General features: G+C 40.0%; 1 protein-coding gene and 1 long non-coding RNA gene across 2 annotated transcripts; one reads left to right on the top strand and one right to left on the bottom strand.

The window, feature by feature from the left end:
- Positions 1–11: 11 nt before the first annotated feature.
- On the top strand, positions 12–24,334 carry LOC115566166 (neuroblast differentiation-associated protein AHNAK). Its single transcript, XM_030391901.1, has 7 exons — positions 12–457; positions 7,565–7,614; positions 8,357–8,461; positions 9,621–9,734; positions 9,860–10,013; positions 10,336–10,496; positions 10,586–24,334. Exons 1-7 carry the CDS (start codon positions 400–402, stop codon positions 23,492–23,494), a joined length of 13,551 nt encoding a protein of 4,516 aa, XP_030247761.1. The 5' UTR covers positions 12–399; the 3' UTR covers positions 23,495–24,334.
- LOC115566167 (uncharacterized) lies at positions 399–25,271 on the bottom strand. The gene is made up of 4 exons (XR_003980955.1): positions 25,185–25,271; positions 23,540–23,605; positions 8,342–8,432; positions 399–777 (listed from the first exon to the last, which is right to left on the bottom strand). It is a non-coding gene; the product is annotated as an uncharacterized LOC115566167 (long non-coding RNA).
- Between the last annotated feature and the right edge of the window lie 3 nt (positions 25,272–25,274).

The raw sequence follows: 25,274 nt of genomic DNA, 5'->3' as shown, positions 1-25,274 counted from the left end.
GGGGAAAGGAAGAGGAGGAGGAGGAGTAGAAGGAGAAGTGGGGATGTGTCTGTGTGTTGAGGGAGGGGGGCAGCTCCTCCCATAATTAAGTTAGCGTGCTGCGCTGGAGGTCCATGTTTACAGGGCAGGCGAGGGAGTTTCCTTCACTCGGTGGACAGCTCTGAGCGCGGAGACGGCAGCAGCGAGCACTCTCTTCTCTCTCTGGTTATTTCTGCAAATCATCCCTCGCTGCGCTGCGACTGGCGAACTGCACACACAGGCTGATTCAGGACGAGTCGGAGGGGGGAAGCAGCAACTAGAGCAGCTGCAGTGGCACCTGCCTAACCCTCCACCACCCTCCCTCCCTGCCCAGCCCAGGACCTCTTTTCTCCTGCCACCGCCTCCATCACCGCTGCCATCATGTGCGACTGTTTCCATCTGGCCTTCCCCAACTGGCACGCCGCCTCCTCAGGGACCGGTGGGCATCACTCTCTTTGCTCTCTCTTCCCCCTCTCTTTGACTTTGTCTGTGCTGTTTTCCCCTGAGCAATTCACTGATTCAGCAGCAGGGTTCAGTAGTGCAGTGCAGTGGGAGAGATTACGATTGTGTTTGTGATGGAGGGAGACAGTGAGTGAGTGTAAGGCGGCTGGTGCTGATGCTGAGCTGTGTTGCTGACCTGCAGTGAGCGCTGGGTGTGTCTGCAGAGTGCTAGGGAGTGTTTGAAGATGTCATCATTGAGGATGTCAGGCAGCTTCGCTCTTCTCCTGTTTCCCTCCCGCTGTGTCTTTGAAGCAGTGGCTGAAAGGCAAACACACTCGGTTACAGCCGCAGTTCAGTGAAGAAAAAATAGTGGTAGAGGATAACTTCCTGGGGGTAAAGATGAAAAAGGCGACTGAAATATGGGAACAAAACTCTTTCCAAAATTAGTAATGCGTTCACCACAGATCTGAGCTTTAAAGATGCAGCTTTTATGTGAAAGATGGAAGAGCAACTACCTGTAACGTTGCATCAGTTCTAGCGTCGTAACCCAAAAAATGTAAAAAACTTTTGAAAGTTAACGATGTTGAAAGCTCTAAAACTTACACAGTGCATATTTTACTGATTACACTGCTCACAGTTCTTCTTTTGATACATGGAATTATTAGTTTATAAGTGCAGAGTTTCAAGGAATCTGATAGAAATGAATTTTTATGGGTCCATCAAATGCTTACATCATACTAAAATGTAAACAAACCATATCTGATGACGTATGTGAACACAGAACAAAGTCATGTAGTTTGTTTGAAACTGCTTTATTAGCGATGAAGCAAATTGTTTGTAATCTTCACATAGAAAGTTTGAAGTGGAAATCTTTATGAAGTCATGATTTCAGTACGCTTGTGCAGATATCACTGGCTTTAAAACATTGTTTGAAATAGTTCCTGTACATTTAAGTTTTTTTTTCCATTTGTGTGTGATTTATTGAGTTGTTTGCTTGAGCTGGATGTTTTTTGGTACCTAAGCCATTATTTTATTGACAGTTACATCATAGGTTCCTTCAGGGCGGGTGCTCCTACCAAGGATGCATTAAAAGAAATTGCTGCATCACCAACAAGTAGACGATATATGATTCAGGCTCAGGAGGGAATCATAAAAGTTTCTCATCAGCTCCTTTAGCTGCCCAGTTGTGCTAAATTTCTCCCAGGCACCTAGATAATAATCCTGTGTCTGTTATTACTGGACATCATGGGTTTATATATTATATATGCTGTAAAATTAGGTGTATATCTGCTTTCTGTGGTTTCTGGTAAATTATTAATTTCAAAATAATGCTGGTTGTTTTCTTATGCTGCCACTTTCCATTTCCCACAATTGCCCTAATTTACCTCTGCTGCCACTTTTAATTCAATCTGCCTGCGGATGTTGAGAGGTTTGTGTTGCTCTGAGAAGCTTCAGGCGACACTCAAGGTCAGAGAGAGAGAGTGAGACGGAACCTCGCAGACGGGGCGGCTCGACAGTGGAGCCTTTAGCAGACGATTCTGATCCATTATGACCGATCAGCATCAGACGGGCTAATCCTGCTCTTCAATCAATAATCAGTTTATAATTGTTGCCTCTGAAAAGAATCTCAGCGTCTTTGTTTACCTGCGTGGAGCATCAGCCAGCTGGACATTGCTTTACAGATTTATAGTTTTGACAATGTTTTGGTCAATTTTGGCTCAGGGAAGTTGATACTAACATGAAGTTGCTTGTATTTTGTGTTTCTGTATTCATTCAATTTCCATTTTCCTTCTTCAAGGGAAATTTTAATTGCTTGGATTCAATTCTGAGACACATTAAAACAAATTAGGTGAAAAACTGCACGTTATCCCAACTCTATTTATGGCTGTATTCAAGATAAAATGTATTGTCTGTGGAAAACTTTGGCAGCAGTCGTCTCACTAACTTATGTTTAATAAAAGACCGACATCCACCTATTATATCTGTAACTCAACTAAATGTGTTTAAATCTGAGTCACTCTGTGCTTCGGGCATGCAAAGCAAAACAAACATGGCCAAGTGTTGGCAAACAAAGTTCAACCCAGGCGTAGGTTACTGACCTAAAATAATATTGTGTCTCTGTAGTTCTGGTTGTAATTGCACGTCGTGGGAAAACAGGCAGATTAAGATCCAAATTCCAGAGACGTGATGAAACTCTCTGTAACTTTGCAGCCGATTAGTAGATTGAAAGCATGCGCTTTTACAGTCTCATGTTCATATAATCCATGCAGAAAATCTAATTCTGTTTTTCTTTCCCTTCACTCAAATCTTATTATAATTTGGACCCAAACAAACTGCCCTGCAGTGAAAGGAGCTTGTGTCTGTCTGTTACACGAAAAATTAGCAGAATCCAAATCCAAGAGCACAAATAATGAGCTGTATTACTTTATATTAGTTTAGTGAAGAGGGGCTTCGGGGAGCCTTCCAGGTGCTCCTCAACAGGAAGCACAAACTGGAGCAGAAGGTGGTTACGTAAGAGATGAGCTGAGGACAGGCAACTAACACAATATAGTTCTTCTGAGACGAGAGAAATCTACAAACTGATTTATATTTCAAGGATTGCGGTTTTTGTTTTTGTCAGATCTTTTGAATTGAATCGATGAGCGTGTATATGAGAGGTTCACTGGCACAGCATTACGTCAGGACAGATGAGTTTCAGTCAAATTCGTTTAGAAGACTCGCATCTCGTCACATCAGCACAAGCACTGAGGGATGAGCCACACCCAAATCCAGAGCTGCAGTTGCACCCAAATATGAATCATGCAGGATCTGCACCGCAAAAGATTTCAGCATCGACTTCCTGTGCTTATATATCTGCAGAATATTGCTGTCAGAGTCGAATCAGAACATCAGGCAGGAGGTTCATGAATATTTACACTATCTGATCTACGATAAGTAAATAGGTCAATGTGATTTTCATTTTTACAATTTTAGTCCGCAGTGAAAGTTGTTATCAGGCCCTCTACAGCGCCCACATGACAAATATTTGAGAAAGGAGTTCCTACATGTGCGATGCCAGTTGTTGGGGCGGGAACACTGGACATCCGCCTGGTGAAGTGGTGAATAAGACCAGAAATACATCATCCAGTCAAGTCAAGCAGGGCCTGAATCCTCCATAAAGCTCACTGCACACATTGACGCCATGATTCACTACGACAGCAGCCGTGTACTCGAGACTTGGCACATGACAGATTTCAGTCTAGAGGCGCCCGAGAACTCCAGTTAATTAAATTAATCTGTCTAATTCGGTTCCGTTTACCTTCCTGGACCTTCAGTAGCTCCACTTCACTCCACAGCTCAAACAGAATATACAATTAGTATTCAATTACCACTAAATGACTACTACTTTTTAAATTATGTAATTTACTATTGAAAGGATAGGTAAAACTATAGACTCACGTCAAACAGGTGGTCCTCTGAAAGTATACACCATTTCTGTATCTCTCTCCATACTTTAACTTTCCACCTCATTATTTTTATATCAACCTACTGTTTCTAAGCGTGTCTCCTCCATCTAATCTCCTACCTATGCTCCTCTTTCTAACCTGCCTGAGTACTATTTTGTCAGCAAGGGGACTGAGGGAAAGTTGCATGTAACATCCCAATGTGAAGACTATACACAACCAACTAAAACACATTCTTGGTCCCTTATACCCTTAATTGTTTAAATTACGTTTACATTAGCAGTCTCTGTGAGGCTGTACTTTAAAAGAGTGGTGCCTTGTGCCAAATGCTAACTAACAACAACATGGTTACATATAGCAGGTTTCTCGTGTTTACCACCTGAGTTTAGCCTGTTAGCATGCTAATATTCGCCATCTAACACTAAACACAAATCCAGTTGAGGCCGATGGAACTAAGTGCATTTCTGAACTTTAGAATACATTTCACGGCAATTTATTTGATCTTATTTATTTATTGTCAACTTTGTCTTTTATCTCTATCATCTACATTTTCTGGATTTATTCCCTTCTGTAAAGCACTTTCTTACATTATTATTTATCCTATAGTTTACATTTTACTAAAAATCATGAATGTGAACCTAATCTGGGGACTATGAATATCACTACAGAAGTTTAATTTCTATCCAACAGGTTTTGAGACATTTTAGCCTGAACTAAAGTGGCGGACCGACCAAATGACTGACCTTACCATCCCTCGACAGCTCAGCTGTTTTATCTTGAAAAATGTTGGCATCGCTGATCTTTATAAGGGACTTACTGATCAATTACTTTATGGAATGTTTGGCAGTGTTTCAGCAAAGGTTTGCTATTGGGATAATAGTAAGATTCTTCAGATGTGATTAAATGGCCCTTGACTGATCACATTTGACTCTACTTAAGTGAAACTATTAAATATATTCTTGTAAATGAAATTATTACATGAAGAAAATCACATTTTGCCTCGATGGCAAAAGCCTTTTGCTAGAAATGCAAACTGAAAATTATATTAAAAAGTGAGGAGTTGTTTCAGGTGGTTTTAAGTTAGAATATAGTGTTCTTTATTAACTTATCAAGAAAATTTAAGTTTTGAATGAATGAAGACATTCATGCAAATGTGAGGTTATTTTAAGGCATATGCACTGCAAAGAGTTAAATCCTTGAACTAAAGAGGACCTTTAGAAACCGCTTAATTCAGTTTGGGAGCGACACCCAAGGTATGACTGCAACCTAAAAGTGTCCCGCCTTCTTTGTCCATCTGAGACTGAACAAATTCTTTTAGCCACTTTAGCAGTAACACTCACACCGGGAATGTTTCAAGGGCAGTTTGAGAGTTAAACAAGAAGCAGCAGCAGGTAGGTGAGCTGTTTGATTTCACTTTATAAGGGCTTTTGTTAGTCATACCTGATCTGAAGGAGTGAGAGGGTGATGACTGTGTGACAAGGATTCATGGTTAATGGTGTAGGCAGCTGCAGAGACTGTTGATTACAATTCTCAACACATCTGGACTGTGTTGTGTTCAGAGTTCACAGTGTGAAGCTTATTTCCTGTCAGATAAATGTTCTTTGATGTTTTTTCTGATCCTCATATCAGAGCAACGTATGTCTGTGGTGACAGCACAGGTTGTGTTTCAGGTACTTTATCAGGATCTGTCATGAATAAATCAGACATACAATGTCATTCAATAGCTTCTTGAACTGTCTTGAATTATCAACCTTGAGGCAGCAACACACTCTGATCCATTACGCGTTTTCTACATCATCAGTTTGTTGGTTTAACTGTCTTCTAATGCACTTAAACAGGCAGTCAGAGCTCTTCACATGACATTTATTAAAGCACAGGGTGGGGTGTCAAAGAGGTGGCTGGTTAAGTTGCTAAAGAAATGACGGTGCTACGGTATAGACTCTATATGTTCAGCACTGTTAATGGTTGTTATATAATCTTGATTATAGAATCATCTCTTTTTCAGGGTTTTGATCCCAAGGCTTTGCATTAGTTGTTAGCAAGAAGACAGTTTTGCAGACTAATTAATGCACAAAAGGTTTAGCCTCTTTTGGTTTTGTTATTTTGATGCATATCAGTTGATTTTAACAGCAAAAAAAGATCAAAACATCCTTTAAAACCTCTCAAACTACTTTTGTTCTGACTTATTTGCCAACTACTTCAGCAAAATCCAATTATTGACATGCTGAGCAGCATTTCTGAATCTTGCTACACAAGTACTTTGAGTTTTTAGTTGATGTTTTTATATTGACTTTGTTAGAATGAGTCACTGATTTACTCCTAATTGAAAAGCTTTTAGGAGCTTCCTTGCTTGATTTGAACTGCAAACCTTTCAATTCAGTATTACAAGTTGTTCTACGCTGTTTGGGTGACATATTTCTTTAACTTCTTGATTTAAGTTCAGGAGTTTAATGCTTTAATACGACTTACAAAGACTGTAGTGTCTGAATGTAGCCCCATCAAATTATCAACTATCTTTATCTAAATAGAAAAACATTAACCAGCTGTTCAAACAACATTTCATCTGCAATGAAAGCAATTTGATTCTTCATGTGGAGTGCAACCACATCTATTCAATCATTTTGGCAGACAACACAGCATCCACCGATCAATGGCATGTTAATAATATGAATTTATCAGCCAATTAAATCTAAAACCACAGAAAATGCAGACATGCGTAGGACAGAGCAGAACTATTCTTCCACAGTCATTAAGCCTTAATCCATTCAAATGTATTCATTTGGGAATTTGCAATTTTTAATGCCAAACACTTTAACAACTAACAAATAGACTTCCTCCTGAAGCAGGAGTCCTGATAGCATGAACAGGTAGTTTGAAATTGAATCCAATCAAATTGAGGTAAGGTATCAGATTGAGTTATAACAATAATCTGACTAACCATATTCATTTGGAGTCAGAGTTTCCCTCTTAGTTCAGCACTGATGGTTGGAGCTGAGAGGCTGCAGAGTCTAAATCTGTGGATCGATACTGTGGATCACTTAACAGACGAAGGAGGCAGAAGGTCTCTGGGGGAATTTTTGCCAGGAAGAACTCTAAATAGTCTCATCGTCGGCTCCACTGTCTGCTTGAAACTCAAAAACAACCGTCAGGAGTCAGACCAGATGAAGGTCTAAGCAGATAAACAACAGTGTTTAACTTTTGTTTCTTTGGATTTGTCTAGTTTCTGTCTAGACATATTGTGACTTTTGTAGTTATTAATATTGTCAAACAGATGCGGTTTGATTAGGGTTCAGGCTCCAAAACTACTTGATTAGTTTTTTTTTTTTTAAATCATTCTGTAGGTTAAAATAACTGCATTTAGTCTAGTAATGTAAGTTATATAATGATGTAACTCAAGTCATGTAACTTAAGTGATGTAAGTTTATTCGTGTACGTAAAAAACCCCAAACTCATCCTGACGTGGAGTTAAGTCTAACTATTTGTGACTGCAGTTGCTAAAATTACCTAATGCAATTGTCCCGTTAGCTGTGCAGAACTTCTGAAGTTATCAGGTTGTGCTTGTAAAGTCTGTTGTAACAAAACTCAGAATGTTAGTATGAACAGATGCCATGTCGGTGGGTATTTATGGTGCTTTCTGGGTATTTTCTTGTCTGTATGAACAGGACCTGGTCGAAGGCTGAGAGGACCAGAGCCCGGTGCAGAGGACGATTCAGTAAGTGACTACAGTGTGACTTGTGTTATGGACTTTTTATTTTGTCCTTCTGTCATTAAAGAATTCTGTCTTGGCTTCAAGCAACAGAAAAACAGTATGTTATACAGATATACACCAAGGATGTCCTGATCCTGATCTGAGTCCTTTCATATTAGTATCTCTGATATTGAGTTTGACCTGACATTGATATTTACTTAAGTGTTGATTCAAAATGTGTCTGACATTGAAATAGCAGCTGAAGGCTTCTAAATTTGGCACACTTTACCGTTCTTGTGTCCATCCTGTTGATAAGTGATTGGATAAATCCTCCTGAGACCAATAATGTCTGTACACCAAATTTTATGGAATTAAATCAATTATTGTTGAGATTATTAACTCTGCAACAAAGTGTTGGACTAACAGACCCGCCAACATTGCCATCCCTGGAAACACACTACTAATGTGACAATAATTAAATGCCAAACAGCCAAACACCCAGTCAATGCTGCCTTTGGCATAGCAAGGCGTTTTCACACTTGTGTGTGTGTGTGAGCCAGTTTTCTCCACACCTGTTATGATTTATTCTGCAGATACATGAGCTTCAACATTAAAATGATTTTCAGGTGGCGGAAGTAGAGGAGAGAAAAATGTCTAACTGAAACCGATTCAACTGACACGATATCTCTTTAAAATAATAGCAACCACTGTTTTGGGAAAAGACCAAGTGACTGTTTTTGTGCTGACTGACCTCATGTCCACGCAGATATGTGACGAGCCATCTCAGTTCACAGAGGGAGAGAGACCACGCCCCCAGGGATCGTCCCCCGTCGAGGAGTTTCCTGAAATTGAAAAATACAGCGAGAGTGAGGTACAGAGCACCAACACTGACAGAACAAACCAAGTTAAGACAATAAATCAGAGAACCTGTTTACATGCAATTTCACGCCCAAGAAATGTGGTTTCTTGATCTTTCACCTGAACTGGAGAAACGGGGCTTATTATGACATTTTAGAAATCAGTTTATCACAGAGAGCAGTCTTTAACACGGTTACTTAAATGCTAACAAACTGGCTCATTCAACAGTCTATTTTGTTTAGGCCGTAGACAGATGACAAATGAAGTTAGAAAATATCTTGTGACCAGGAGAAGCAAGCTCATGTATTTGGAGCTGAGCACATCCTTGAATCAAAGACTGCTCCACATGAAGCTCTCGTACACAAAATCTACTCAATGGTAAGAAAGTTTTAGAAATAATCATTATTGGATTTCACAAAAGCTACTTTAAAAATCAGATTAAAGTGTCTAATACCCTAAAAACTGTTTCATTAGATGTTCTGCTAATTACTTTCTATAGGCCTCACCTGCAGGGGATGATTAAATTGCTGTGAAGTCGTAGATACACTGTGAAAATGCTGACAATGGCTGCTAGTCTCAAACTTTTTTTTTTTCTGTCAGCATTTTTAAACTAAATATTTAATGCTCTTTTTTTCTTTACTTTCAACCTTGAAGTAACCACACCACGAAACAGTACCACTAATAGCCTGCTGTTGTACAAAATATAGTAAGCACCAATGGGAACTTTTTTTTAAATATGTTGTTCCCTCAAAATGCTTTATTTATTCCCAAAAATTATCACCATCCATTATTTAGTTTCCCCTCTACACTTTTACCATGGACAGCTTGCTTTTGATCTCAAATTATTTTCTTTGTAATGAATATGTATTTCTGCCCTCAAAGAGAGATTTTAGGGAATGGAGCTCAATGGTAAGACTTATACTAAGTGTACTGAATGTAAATATTACTAATTTAAGGGAATGATGTTACGTAAGATCATATATTTTGTTTACTGTTGTACATTGCAGACTCCCATGTATGAATGTATGTACATACAGTGTGTTGCCCTTCATACAAGCCTGTTGATGAAATATCTCCTGTCACCTTTTCTGTTTGCAGAAGCTTTGAGTGCAACAATAATCTTTTTTGTTTCATAAGAATTCAAAGATTTTTTTTTTTCATTTTCCTTTTAGTGTGAAGCAGAGCATGACCCACACCACAAAAGTGGGAGTGGAAAGAAAACTAAAAAGTCTGGGCTCGGATCCATGTTTGAAAAGCGCTCAACTCCAAAGATGAGTAAACTGAAGGTGAGACATTCCCACCTTCTCCTCTCTGTACTGAATCTGTGAATCCCTCCAGGCTGTACTGCAGCAGAGAGCAGCTCAGCTGAAGGTAAAATGATTTCATCCTTTCAATGTTGATGTGTTGGCAGGAAGTTCCCAGCCCTGAGTCTGGGGTGATAGTGAAAACAGCCGAAGATGGATGTGCAGAGGGTCTCGTTTATGGTGGAGGAGGGAAAGAAGGAATCTTCATTAAGCAAGTGGTACCGGAGTCACCTGCTTCAAAAAGTCTGAAACTGAAAGAAGGTAAACTAGCAGGCGGAGATAAGATACAGTTATAGTGACACTGCCTCTCCAATTAAAATGAAAACTAGCAATCCTGGAAAATCATATTTTCTTGTTTGTTTATTAATTTTAGAATTCCAAACTCCCATTAGAAATAAATACAGAAACTCAAAACCAAAAGTACAAAAAACGTTTTGAGGAAGTTGCACAGACTAATGACTAAGCAAAGTGTATCTGTTGTTTTAATTATTTATTTATAAGTTCCCCATTATAAAAACAGATTCATAGACTGAAAGCCTTCTCACTAAAGTGCTCCTGAAATATTCTGCTCTTGTTTATGCAGGTGATCAGATTCTGAGCGCCACAGTGTATTTTGACAACATGTCATACGAGGATGCCATGCAGATTATGGAGCACGCTCAGGCTTACAAAATGAAGCTCTGCTTGAAACGCAAACCAGATATCACAGAGACTGAACCAGCCTTCGAATCTGACGTCATTCCTGTAACTATTTTCAAGTTGTCTACTCAGACTCTTTGTGAAATGAAGTCTTGGTTCTAAAACTGACATTTCATATTTCTGTTACTCAACAGGAGGACGATATTTACCCTCCAGAGATGAGGGAACAAGGAAAAACCAAAAGGCGTGGGGATGCCCGCATTTCATGGCCTAAGTTTCCCTCCTTTGGAAAGGGAAAGAAGTCCCGCTTCACAAGGTCTCACAGTTCATCAGAGGCTGATGAGCAGAGAAAGCTTGAGCTTAGCCCCACAACAAGTGACACAGAGTCACCTATAAAATCTCAGGATGCTCTCAAAGGCAAGAAGAGGCATAAATTAAAGCTTTCTAGTCTGAAAAAGAGAGGCCGCATAAGTTCATCAGAAGACCAGGATACAGACACACCAACGACTGGGCAGATCAGTGGCAAAATTCTCCAGACACATGAAACATCTGACATGCTTTCACCTGAGTGCCTCGAAAGCCCCTCAGGAGAAACACCAGAAGTCTACGTGACAGAAGGTCTGAAAGTAATGGAAGACTTGAGAATTGAGCAAAATGATCAAAAATTCTCTGAACCTCAAACTGTTCAACACAAGGTGGAACTCATCACATTAGATAGCACTTTGAAAACAGAGGATCTTACTGTGGCTCTGGCAGAGAAAGAAATCTCTGATACAAAGTCCCCTGATGGCAAGAAAAAGAAGAAAGAACGGTCTGAATTAAAAATGAAAATTCTGGGGAAGGATAAATCGAAGAAAGACACAAAAGCAAAGTCCTCCCCGAAAAGGCTTAAAACGCTGGGAGCAAGTATTGAAATACCAGATCAACCTGTCATCCCAGGAGATCAACTCACACTTGATGCCAATACCAAAATAACCACCAGTGAGAGTTCAAAGGTTATCTCGGGCAAAACAGTGACAACTCACAAGGAAATGAGTGTACCTAAGGTGGAACTTGATATATCAGATGTCGCACTTACGCGCAAATCTTCAAAGGAAGGTGAAGAAAAAATTAAGAAAGACAAGGACATTAAACAAAAGCAAGAAATAAAGACAGGTCCAACATTCAAACTGCCTAAAATAGGTTTCGGTGACATTGCCACTGAGGAAACTGTACAAAAAATACATGTAAATGTTAAAGAGTCCACAACAAAAATTGAGAGTACAGAAGTGAGAGAAGATCCTTATGAGCAACTGTCAAAAAGCGGACTTTCCAGAACACAACTTCCCAAACGTGAAGAAATTGAGATTCCAGGTATGGAGGACATGTCCAGGACCAAAGTCAAACGACCTAAAGAGCCTAAAGCTGGTTTGAAGGGACATTATGAAGAACATCAAGCTGAAACTGTACAAATGTCCATTGATGTTGACAGCGTGAAAGAGGCAGTTTCAAAATTACCTGGATATAAGCTGCCTAAGGTTGACATGTCGGGAGTGCCTATTCCTGAGGACATTATAGTGATAGATGCAAATGCACAGAGAATATCAGTGAAAACACCTACTAAAGTTGTAGACACCAAAAAGAAACACGAGGCACACTTTGCTGAGTTTGACATTACTGCCTCTCCAGAAATCTCCAAGATGACAGTCAAACAACCGAAGATCACACCTGATTTAACCTCAGAGGAACTCATAATTGAGACCAAGGTACATGTAAAAACACCTGAAAAGAAAGTGATTCAAACAGAGGTCTTTAAACGAGAAGATATCATAATACCTGGAAAAGAAAGCATACAAGAAGTAACCATTCTCCAGGCACAAGATAAGAAATCAAGGAAGTCAAAGTTAACAACAGCTAGTTTTGGTATTGCAAAACCAGACATAAAAATCCCTGACATCGGATTTGACCTGCCAAAACAAAAAATCTCCAAGCAAGAAGGTGATATAGTAAAAACAAAAGGGACTATATTCATCCAAGAAGTAAAAACATCAGAAACTGAAACAAGGAAAGGCAAGGGACAGATTGGAGGAGTCATATCTAGTGTAAAAGTACCTGAATTTGATGGCATTGAATACATTGATTCAGTTGGTGATTCCCCAGCCAAAGGTGACAGGCTGCTTACAGGTTTTGGTGTTAGTCTTGATGTTGCAAAGCCAAATTCTGACATCTCTACTCCAGAGATCAGAGCTGAAGTAAAAGATGTGAATGCAAAGGACCAAACACTTAAACTGCCCAAATCTGGAGCATTTACTGCAGACATCACTGCAAATATATCTGATGTAGATAAGGACATGAGCATGGATGCAGCGGAGATAAACACATTTGAAAGAGAGGGAAAGGGTAGAAAGTTTAAGATGCCGAATATTGACATCTCCATGCCAAAGGTGAAAGGATCTAGAATCGATTCAAGCCTATCAAAGAAAGATGTAGAAGTCACACTACCAGGAGCTAAAGCTGAGGTCAAACTTCCAGATTTTGCTAAGACTGATGTAACACTTGAAAACATACATGTTTCTATTCCAGAGCAAAAGATGGATGTTGAAAAACCTGAATTTGAAATCAAACCTCTGACGACCTCTGAACTTGATGTACAAGGAGACAAGTTCAAAGTATCAAAATTTGGTATCAAAACCCCAAAAATAAAAGGGCCTGAATTTGATTTAAGCGTATCTAAGAAAGATGTCAAAGTACCAGATGCTACAGTTGAAGGAAAACTCCCACAAACCTCTGAGATTGACGTTAATGTTGGTGGGTCGGTTGTTCCGATTCAACAACAAAAGACGATGGTCAAAAAAGCTGAGGTGGAAATTAAACCTGTGCCGACTGATGAGGAACTTCATGGACAAGGTAGCAGGTTCAAAATGCCAAAGCTGGGAATCACAATGCCAAAAGTAAGAGGGCCAGAAATTGATTTCAGCAAATCAAAGAAAGACGTAGATGGGACACTACCAGAAGCCAAAGGAGAAGGTCAAGTACCTGATGTTGAATTAAAGGGACCATCTGCAAAAGTGGAAATTAAAGCTCCTGAACTGAAAGGTGCAGCAAAGGAAGTTGAAGGATCACCATCAAAATTCAAGATGCCGACATTTAAACTACCAAAATTTGGAGTCGGTTCTCCAAATGTTTCTTTGGAGGAACGTGATATGGACAAGGATGTTAAATTTGATAGGGCTGACACTGATATTTCAGTAGCGGTACCTACAGGTAAAATTGAAGCACCCAGCACTGACTTTGAAGGTCCCTCAATAGATACGGAAACCATTGCAAGTGATCATGAGGGAAAAGGAAGCATGTTTAAAAAGCCGCACTTCGGGTTCTCTATGCCTAAAGTCAAAGGGCCTCAAATAAATTTGAGTCTATCACAGAAAGACGTAGATGTCACAGCACCAGATGCCAATGTTGAGGTCAAACTCCCAGAAGCTCCCAAAGTTGATGTCAGTCTTGGAAGAGCAGAAGTTATTCTTCCAGAGGAAGATTTGGAAGTTAAAAGGCCAGAAATTAAAATGAAACATCTGCAAGGCGAAGTTGAACTTGATGGGCAGGGAAACAAGTTTAAAATGCCAAAGTTGGGAATGTCAATGCCAAAAGTAAAAGGACCTGAAATTCACTTTGGCCTTTCAAAGAAAGATGGAGATCTGGCCTTATCAGAAGCCAAAGCCGGAGTAAAAGTCACTGAAGTTGAAACCGAAGAACCCTCCGCTGATGTGGAAATCAAAGCTCCTGAAATAAAAGTTACGGCAAAAGGAACAGAAGGATCGCCATCAAAATTTAAGATGCCGTCATTTAAACTACCAAAATTTGGTGTTGGTACTCCAAACGTCTCTGTAAAAGTTCCTGAAGTGGACAAAGATGTAAAAATCGATGGAGTTGACATAAATATCCCTGAAGAAGGCTCTGTGGTTAACATCTCAACACCCAACGTTGACATTGAGTGCCCTTCAATAGATATTAAAAGTACAGGAACTGAGATGGATGGTAAAGGAGGCAAGTTTAAAATGCCAACTCTTGGTTTCTCTATGCCAAAGGTGAAGGGACCTAAAGTTGATTTAAGCCTATCAAAGAAAGATGTAGATGTCACATTACCAGAGGCTAAAACTGATGTCACAGTTCCAGAGGTTGATCTCGGAAAAGTAGAAGTTTCAATTCCAGAAGCTAAGATCGATGTTCCAAATGCCAACCTCGAATTCAATCTTCCAGACGAACATAAAATTCCTGAAATGGACCCATCAGAGTGGGAAGCAGAAATGGATGGTCATGGTGGGAAGTTTAAAACGCCCAAGTTTGGAATCAAAATGCCAAAAGTTAAAGGGCCTGAATTTGATTTTAGCTTATCGAAGAAAGACAGAGATGTCAAATCACCAGGGACAAAAGCTGGTATCAAACTTCCAGAGGTTGATCTTGGAAAAGTAGATGTTTCAACTCCAGAGGCTAAGATGGAGGTTAAAACACCTGAACTGGAAATGCAGTCCTTGCAGATTAAAGGGGAACTTGATGGAAAAGAAGAGAGGTTTAAAATGCCAAAGTTTGGAATCAAAATGCCCAAAGGAAAAGTGCCAGAATTTGACACAGATGGGATAAAACTTCAAGCAAAAGTTCCAGATGCCCCTACATTGGATGTCAGTCTTGGAAAAGCAGAAGTTCTGGTTCCAGAGGTAAAGGCTGAAGTTGAAAAACCTGAGCTGGAAATTAAACCATTGCAGACTGAAGTTGAAGGACAAGGAAGCAGGTTCAAAGTGCCAACATTTGGGATGGCAGTGCCAAAGGTAAAAGGACCTGAATTTCATCTAGGCTTCTCAAAGAAAGATGTAGATGTCACACTACCAGAAGCCAAGGCAGATGTCAAATTAAAAGAATCTTCAGCTACAGCAGAAAAAGCAAAGGTGGAAGTTCAAAAACCTGAAGTGGAAATCAAACCTTTGCAGACTGATTATGAACTTGGAGGACAAGGAGGCAAATTCAAAATGCCAACGTTTGGAATTACAATGCCAAAAGTAAAAGGTCCTGAAATTGATTTCAGCCTTTCAAAGAAAGATAAGGATGTGAGACTGCCAGAGGCTAAAGCTGAGGTCAAACTCCCAGAAGCTCCTAAAATTGCAATGGAAATGAAAGCACCAGAGTGTGAGGCAGAAATTGATGGGCAAGAAGGCAAGTTTAAAGTGCCAAAGTTTGGAATATCCTTGCCAAAAGTAAAAGGGCCTGACATTGATTTAAGCCTCTCAAAGAAAGATGAAAATGTGACACTACCTGAAGCTAAAGTTGATGTCAATCTCCCTGATGCTGAACTAAAGGAACCTTCGGCTAAAGTGGAAATAAAGGCAGCTGAGATTGATGCTTCATTAAGCAGTATGAAAGGATCACCATCGAAATTTAAAATGCCAACGTTCAAATTTCCCAAATTTGGAGTTGGAACTCCAAATATCAGTGCTGAAGTACCTGATAAAGATGTCAAGATTGATGGAGCTGACGTGAGCATTTCTGTGCCTCACACAGATGTTGATGTGCCAAAAGTCAAAGCAGAAGTCCATCTGCCAGAGGTTGAAGTCAAAGAACCTTCAGGCGGTGTTGTGATAGACCAACAGCCTGGTGTTGAGTTAGATGCAAAAATGAAAAAGCCAAGGTTCTCACTGCCCAGATTTTCTTTTTCAAAACCAAGTGTAAAGGCCCCAGAAGTCGATGTCAGCCTTCCGGATGTGAACATTGCAATTCCAGAGGGAAAGGTGGAAATAAAAGGAGGGGAAGTGGATATGAAACCACCAGAGTGTGAAGCAGAAGTTGATGGGCAAGGAAGCAAGTTTAAAATGTCAAAGTTTGGAGTCACAATGCCAAAGGTAACAGGGCCTGAAATTGATTCAAGTCTATCAAAGAAAGATGTAGATGTGACACTACCAGAAGCCAAAGCTGAAGTCAATCTTCCTGACATTGATCTGAAAGAACCTTCAGCTGAAGTGAAAATTAAAGCTCCTGAGATCAAGCTTGAGAAAAAGGATACAAAAGGATCAGCATTGAAATTTAAGATGCCAACATTTGATCTACCAAAATTTGGAGTTGGTAGTCCAAGTGCCACCATAGAAGTGCCTGACACAGACAAAGATGTCAAAACTGATGGAGCTGATATCAAAATTCCTGAAGAGGTTCTCACAGTTGACATTGCAGCACCCACCATTGAAACTGAAGGCCCATCAATCCATATGAAAATAACAGGACCAGAACATGAAGGAAAAGGAGGCAAGTTCAAAATGCCTAGTCTCGGTTTTTCTGGGCCTACAGTCAAGCGACCTGACATTGATTTTAGCTTATCAGAGAAGGATGTTGATGTGACACTACCAGAAGCCAAAGCTAAAGTCAAACTACCTGAAGTTGAACTGAAAGAACCTTCAGCTGACGTAGAAGTTAAAGCTCCTGAGATCAAGGTTACGGCAAAGAATACAGAAGGATCCCCATCAAAATTCAAGATGCCGTCATTCAAATTACCAAAATTCGGAGCTAGTATTCCAAGTGCCACCATAGAAGTGCCTGATACAGACAAAGATGTCAAAATTGATGGAGCTGACATAAGCATATCTGGCCCACACACAGATGTTGATGTACCAGATGTTAAAGCAGGAGTCCATCTGCCAGAGGTTGAAGTCAAAGAACCTACAGGTGGTGTTGTGATAGACCAACAGCCAGGTGTTGAGTTAGATGCAAAAATGAAGAAGCCAAGGTTTTCACTGCCCAGATTTTCGTTTTCAAAACCAAGTGTTAAGGCCCCAGAACTTGATGTCAGTCTTCCAGATGTGAACGTTGCAATTCCAGAGGGGAAGGTGGAAGTGAAAGGAGGGGAAGTTGATATGAAACCACCAGCGTGTGAAGCAGAAGTTGATGGAAGCAAGCTTAAGATGCCAAAGTTTGGAATCACAATGCCAAAGGTAACAGGGCCTGAAATCAATTTAAGTTTATCAAAGAAAGATATAGATGTGACACTACCAGAAGCCAAAGCTGAAGTCAAACTTCCTGACTTTGATCTGAAAGAACCTTCAGCTGAAGTGAAAATTAAAGCTCCTGAGATCAAGATTGAGAAAAAGGATACAAAAGGACCACCATCAAAATTTAAAATGCCAACATTTGAACTACCAAAGTTAGGAGCTGGTATACCAAATGCCAATGCAGAAGTGCCCAATGTGGACCAAGATATCAAAATTGATGGAGCTGACATTAAAATTCCTGAAAAGGTTCTCTCAGTTGACATGGCAGCACCCAGTATTGAAGCTGAAGGTCCATCTATACATATGAAAACAACAGGAACTGAACATGAAGGAAAAGGAAGCAAGTTTAAAATGCCAAGTCTCGGTTTTTCTGGGCCTACGGTCAAGCGACCTGACATTGATTTAAGCTTATCAAAGAAAGATGTAGATGTGACACTACCAGAAGCCAAGGCTGAAGTCCAACTACCTGAAGTTAAACTGAAAGAACCTTCAGCTGAAGTAGAAGTTAAAGCTCCTGAGATCAAGGTTAAGACAAAGAATACAGAAGGATCCCCATCAAAATTCAAGATGCCGTCATTCAAATTACCAAAATTCGGAGCTGGTACGCCAAGTGCCACCATAGAAGTGCCTGATACAAACAAAGATGTCAAAATTGATGGAGCTGATATCGAAATTCCTGAAGAGGTTCTCACAGTTGACATTACAGCACCCAGCATTGAAACTGAAGGTCCATCAATCCATATGAAAATGACAGGACCAGAACATGAAGGAAAAGGAGGCAAGTTCAAAATGCCAAGTCTCGGTTTTTCTGGGCCTACAGTCAAGCGACCTGACATTGATTTAAGCTTATCAAAGAAAGATGTAAATGTGACATTACCAGAAGCCAAAGCTGAAGTCAAACTCCCAGAAGGTGAACTGAAAGAACCTTCAGCTGAAGTAGAAGTTAAAGCTCCTGAGATCAAGGTGAAGACAAAGAATACGGAAGGATCCCCATCAAAATTCAAGATGCCGTCATTCAAATTACCAAAATTTGGAGTTGGTAGTCCAAGTGCCACCATAGAAGTGCCTGATACAAACAAAGATGTCAAAATTGATGGAGCTGATATCAAAATTCCTGAAGAGGTTCTCACAGTTGACATTGCAGCACCCAGCATTGAAACTGAAGGTCCATCAATACATATGAAAACAACAGGACCTGATCATGAAGGAAAAGGAGGCAAATTCAAAATGCCTAGTCTCGGTTTTTCTGGGCCTACAGTCAAGCGACCTGACATTGATTTAAGCTTATCAAAGAAAGACGTAGATGTGACACTACCAGAAGCCAAAGCTGAAGTCAAACTACCAGGGGTTGAACTGAAAGGACCTTCAGCTGAAGTAGAAGTTAAAGCTCCAGAGATCATGGTTAAGACAAAGAATACAGAAGGATCCCCATCAAAATTCAAGATGCCGTCATTCAAATTACCAAAGTTTGGAGTTAGTACTCCAAGTGCCACCATAGAAGTGCCTGATACAGACAAAGATGTCAAAATTGATGGAGCTGACATTAAAATTCCTGAAGAGGTTCTCACAGTTGACATTGCAGCACCCAGCATTGAAACTGAAGGTCCATCAATACATATGAAAACTACAGGATTAGAACAAGAAGGAAAAGGGAGCAAGTTTAAAATGCCAAGTCTCGGTTTTTCTGGGCCGACAGTCAAGCGACCTGACATTGATTTAAGCTTATCAAAGAAAGATGTAGATGTGACACTACCAGAAGCCAAAGCTGAAGTCAAAGTACCTGAAGTTGAACTGAAAGAACCTTCAGCTGAAGTAGAAGTTAAAGCTCCGGAGATTAAGGTCAAGACAAAGAATACAGAAGGATCCCCATCAAAATTCAAGATGCCGTCATTCAAATTACCAAAATTTGGAGTTGGTAGTCCAAGTGCAACCATAGAAGTGCCTGACACAGACAAAGATGTCAAAATTGATGGAGCTGATATCAAAATTCCTGAAGAGGTTCTCACAGTTGACATTGCAGCACCCACCATTGAAACTGAAGGTCCATCAATCCATATGAAAATGACAGGACCAGAACATGAAGGAAAAGGAGGCAAGTTCAAAATGCCTAGTCTCGGTTTTTCTGGGCCTACAGTCAAGCGACCTGACATTAATTTAAGCTTATCAAAGAAAGATGTAGATGTGACACTACCAGAAGCCAAAGCTACAGTAGAAGTCCCGGATACTGAACTAAAAGCATCTTCTGCCAAAGTAGAAATTAAAGCTCCTGAAATTGATGTTCAGATGAGTAATGTTGACGGATCACCATCAAAATTTAAAATGCCAACATTCAAATTACCTAAATTTGGAGCTACTGCTCCACAGGTCAGTGTGGATGTACCTGATGTCGACAAAGATATTAAAATCGATGAAGCAAAGCTGGAAGTATCAAAAGACAAAGCTAAAGTGGATGTCACAGCACCCAGCATTGACAAAGAAGGCCTATCTGTAGATGTGAAAGCTAAAGGAGATGAAGTGGAAGGATCAGGAAGCAAATTTAAAATGCCAAAGTTTGGGATCTCAGTGCCCAAAGTTAAAGGGCCAGAAATTGATTTGAGCTTGTCAAAGAAAGACACAGATGTCAAACTCTCAGAGCCCAAAACTGAAGTTCAGGTTCCAGATGTTAAAGTAAAACAACCATCTGCTAAAGTGGAGATTAAAGCTCAAGCAGGTAGTGTTGAAGGATCCCCATCAAAACTTAAAATGCCAACATTCACATTACCTAAATTCGGAGCATCTACTCCAAAGGTCAGTGTGGAAGTACCTGATGTGGACAAAGATATTAAAATTGATGGAGCAAAGCTTGAAGTATCTAAAGAGGGAGCTACAGTTGATGTCACAGCACCCAGCATTAACACAGAAGGCCTATCTGTAGATATGAAAGCTAAAGGAAGTGAAGTGGAAGTATCATCAAGCAGATTCAAAATGCCGAAGTTTGGCATCTCAATGCCCAAAGTTCAAGGACCAGAAATTGATGTGAGCTTGTCAAAGAAAGATGTTGATGTCACAATACCAAAAGCTAAAGCTGAGGTCAAACTACCCAAAGTCAAAGAACCTGAAGGTGCCATTTCACTGCCAGATGCACCTACAGCTGAAGTTGAAAGTAAGGTGAGACGACCAAGCTGGGCTTTTCCTACATTTTCATTTTCGAGAACAAGTAGTAAAGCTTCTGATGTTGATGTAAATCTTGAAACACCCAGAGTAGATGTTACAGTACCAGAGGCCAAAGCAGAAGTCTCTCTGCCAGATGTTGAAGTTCAAGGACCTACAGGGGCTATTTCAATGGAAGAGCCATCTGCTGCAGAACTTGATCCAAACTTGAAAAAAACAAAGTTTTCACTACCTAGACTCTCTTTTTCAAAGTCAGGTGGCAAAGCACCTGTAGTCAGTGCTGAACTTCCACATGTGGATGTTTCTCTTCCAGAGGGAGAAGTGGTAGTCAAACAACCTGATGTGGAGCTTAGACCAGCAGAGGGTGATGTACAAATAGATGGGCAGGGAAGCAAGTTTAAAATGCCAAAGTTTGGCATCTCAATGCCGAAGGTTAAAGGGCCTGAAATCGATTTGAGCTTGTCAAAGAAAGATGCTGTTGTCAAACTACCAGAAGCAAAAGCTGAAGTTCAACCTCCGGATGTCAAAATGCAACAACCATCTGCTAAAGTGGAAATTAAAGCTCCTGAGATTGAAGCTCAAGCAGGTAATGTAATAGGATCACCATCAAAACTTAAAATGCCAACATTCACATTACCCAAATTTGGAGCATCTAGTGCAAAGGTCAGTGTGGAAGTACCTGATGTGGACAAAGACATTAAGATTGATGGAGCAAAGCTAGAAGTATCTAAAAAGGGAGCTACAGTGGATGTCACAGCACCCAGCTATGACACAGAGGGCCTATCTGTAGATGTGAAAGCTAAAGGAAAGGAACTTGAAGAAACAGGAAGCAAATTCAAAATGCCGAAGTTTGGCATCTCATTGCCCAAAGTTCAAGGACCAGAAATTGATTTAAGCTTGTCAAAGAAAGATGTTGATGTCACAATACCAGAAGGTAAAGCTGAGGTCAAACTACCCAAAGTCAAAGAACCTGAAGGTGCACTACCACCACAACCAGATGCACCTACAATTGAAGTTGAAAGTAAGGTGAGACGACCAAGCTGGGCTTTTCCTACATTTTCATTTTCGAGAACAAGTAGTAAAGCTTCTGATGTTGATGTAAATATTGAAACACCCAGAGTTGATGTTGCAGTACCAGAGGCCGAAGCAGAAGTCTCTCTGCCAGATGTTGAAGTTCAAGGACCTACAGGGGCTATTTCAATGGAAGAGCCACCTGCTGCAGAACTTGATGCAAACTTGAAAAAAACAAAATTTTCACTACCTAGACTCTCTTTTTCAAAGTCAGGTGTTAAAGCACCTGCAGTCAGTGCTGAACTTCCACATGTGGATGCTTCTCTTCCAGAGGGAGAAGTGGTAGTCAAACAACCTGATGTGGAGCTTAAGCCAGGAGAGGGTGATGTACAATTAGAGGGACAGGGAAGCAAGTTTAAAATGCCAAAGTTAGGCATTGATTTAAAAGCATCACAGAAAAAAGTAGACATCACACTGCCAGAAGTTGAAGCAGAGGTCAAACTCCCTGAAATTAAAGTCAAGTCTTCAGCTAGTGTAAAAGGTTCTGAGAGTGATGCCAAGTCAAAAGATGTTGGAGGATCACCATTAAAATTTAAAATGCCAACAATGAAAATGCAGAAATCGGGAAGTGCTACTTATGATGTCACTGTAGAGACACCTGATGTAGACAAAGCAGCTGAAACTGATGGATCTAAAGTTAAAGCAGATGTGTCTGTCAACATCAAAGGTCCAAGTCTTGATATTAAAACGGACGTGTCCAACGCAGCAGTAACAGATACAGATACGCCAAAGACTGAGACTGACAGTGTGGTTCTTGGCTCTCCAAGTAAATTCAAACTACCATCATTTAAAATGCCAAGAATGAGTTTCTCCAAACCGAAACCAGAGGACGAACATGTCCCTGTTGAGACTGAAAGCAAGGAACATCAGCTGAAAATGGAAGTTGAGCCGAAAGAAGAAATGAAATCACCAAAAATGTCTTTGACAAATTTTGGTGAGATCCTCAAGAATATCGATGTTGAATTTGATGTTTCAAAAGCAGACAAAGAGGAAGTAAATCTTGAAACCCCAAAGGATGTCCATGAAACTGATGGACCTGGTGGAAAGCTGTTAGAGCCAAAGGAAAAGGAAACAAGTACAAAGCAAGAGACTGTCAAAAGTCCTGAGAGGACAGGTTGGTTCAAGTTCCCTCGGTTTGGACTTTCATCCCCATCTGAACCTGCAAAGATAACTGAAAAAGACGAGAACAAAGATGAGAAGAGCCCAGCAGGTGAAACAGCAGATGAGGAACCAAGCCCCACCTGTTCCATCCAGTCGTCAGATGCCTTCGCTGATATTAGCTCTGCAATGACGAGTGAGCATGCTGGCCTGTCTTTATCGTCTCCAACAAAGGTGACCGTCAAATACTCTGATCCTACCATCACAACAGGGCTTGGAGAGACGCACAGTAATGTCATCACTTCCACCACGAGGACCGAAGTGATCTCAGTCGAGCCTAACTTACCTGAGAAAATCACCATTCTGTCATCTGGAGTTTCATCCTCTTCAGAAGACACGCTCCAACTGGCATCTGGAAAAATACACGTCATTACATCAAACATACAAGCAACCCCAGCAGCCCAGCAGGCCAAGCTACTAACTGATGTCCAAATCCAATCAGCTGGAGACTTTCCCCTGAAATCAGAGTCGAACGAAGGTGCATCGATGACAGTTGAGGAATCACCGAGTGGCATGAGATCGCTGTTTGGGAGGCATTTCTTCAGGGAGACATCAAGTGAACGAAGTGAAAGCAAAGAAACAATTGTCATAACTAAACAAATCACACATGTGATTGAATCTTCTGAGCCAATCTCAGGTGAGACGGCTTCATCGATTCAACGACTGAGAGACTCTGTGCACTCTGACAAAATGAGGTTCTTTGACGGGGCTAAGAAGTGAAATAATTTGATCTAAATTATGTCGGAAGATAGAAGTTTAACTTACCAATCACAGGGAAGATTCTGTCAGCGCTCAGGTGTCAACTTTAATCTCTGGTTGCATTCTGATGACCTGTGAAGAGGTGGATTAATGTTTTTCACACTGACGATGTGGTTAAATTGTTGATAAACTGTGTAACTGAGTGCCCTTAGTGCAAGTTAAGACATGGCATAACCAAATGTCTTTGCTTATAATGATGCAAAACTAAAGTAAGCCATGTCCTTTGCTTATCAACACTTATAATATCTTTGTCGTTTGATAGTTTTTAATGTACAACACTGATCCGACTTACTTGTGCTCTTATTTGTTGATTGATAATCACCAGTGCATTTGATTCAAAAACAGTTGAACAACACTGTTGCATAAATCGATCAATGTGACTGACATTCCAAAATATGTTTACAATAATTTCACTGTAAAGTTGACTCGTGAACCCCTATAATACAACAGTGCAGTATGTTATAGAAATATGAATATGTATCACCAAGATATTCTTGTTGCTGTAGCTAAAATGTAAAGAAACAATAGCAAAGCTGAGATGAAAACGCTTATGATAGAACACAGCACTGCTACAACTATATTTTTATTAATATTTTTGCTTAGAACCTAATTTGCTACAGTAAAAATAAACCTATGGTATGTTTTCTTGCAATATCGCTGTACAAAGTGGGAATATTAAACCGGCTGTGTAAATAGCTTTTAATGATTTGTGGAGTTTTATCTGATTACTGCTCTTCTCTTTGAAATCTAACTGAATGTTTGCAAAGTTATATACAATAAATAAATATGATTATATGCAAACCCTTGGCTGACAGTGATGAGTTATGTTTTGTAATCCAGGTCGGTGGGTGTCAGGTTTGGCTTTAGCCTAAAATACACTAGCGTTGCAGGGATTAATCGATCAGTTGTTAACTGCTGAATTATTGGAAACAATTTTTTGATAACCGATAATTGAGTTGAGTAGTGTTTTAAAGAAAATTCTTTGATTGCAGCACCTTAAATGTGAATATTTCCTTTCCCCCCTACACTATGACAAATAAACTGAATATTCTGACATTTGAGGACGTCATCTTGACATTTTCTGACAACTAATCGATTAACAGGTGTTTCTGCTGAAATAGGTGAAATTTTGTGACTTCCCAGTTCACAAAATGTTAGATTAACACACTTTTTAGTGCAATCAAATCTTGTAAAAATGTAATATAGCCTAATAAATATAAAATCTGAATATTATTCTGTTTTGCCAGTTGAGCAAGAATGAGAAGACATGTCCTTGAAAACAATATTGGATTGTTTAAATTTGTTAGTACCACACTACACTGTCAAATGAAGCATTAATGCATTTGCTCACTTGAGGGAGACAAAGCTCACAAATATAATCTTACTATCTCAGCCTTCTTGTTATAAAATAAGAGGTTAGAAAAGTGAATTATTTATGAAAGACTCAAGGAAACCTCTCCGTGCTAGCTTAATGACAAGAAAGTAACGTTAGCATGACTTCTTCGCCATTAGCTTTGATGCTTTGTTAATAGTTGGCATTATATAACCCTCCCATAATTTCACTTAAATGTTATCATATATTATAGCCCTATAAAAAGAGAACAAGTCCAAGTGTGTCTGTTAATCCTCGTTTTAAACTATAAGAAGTTACCTGACGAGTTCAGCCAACTGCTAACGAGATTAGCTCATTTAAAATCTTTAACGGCTGCCTCTGATCAGGTGCTGCCTTCAAAGGGCTACC

Source organism: Sparus aurata, chromosome 16, assembly GCF_900880675.1.
Source record: "Sparus aurata chromosome 16, fSpaAur1.1, whole genome shotgun sequence".
Lineage (NCBI taxonomy): Eukaryota > Metazoa > Chordata > Actinopteri > Spariformes > Sparidae > Sparus > Sparus aurata.
Note: the sequence above shows the minus strand (reverse complement) of the source record. Positions and strands in the feature narration are given on the sequence as shown.

Coding starts and splice junctions, on each gene's coding strand:
- LOC115566166 (XM_030391901.1), top strand. CDS start 400: ATGTGCGACTGTTTCCATCTGGCCTTCCCCAACTGGCACGCCGCCTCC. Junction 458..7,564: donor CGCCGCCTCCTCAGGGACCG/GTGGGCATCACT, acceptor CTGTATGAACAG/GACCTGGTCGAAGGCTGAGA. Junction 10,014..10,335: donor AAGTCTGAAACTGAAAGAAG/GTAAACTAGCAG, acceptor TTGTTTATGCAG/GTGATCAGATTCTGAGCGCC.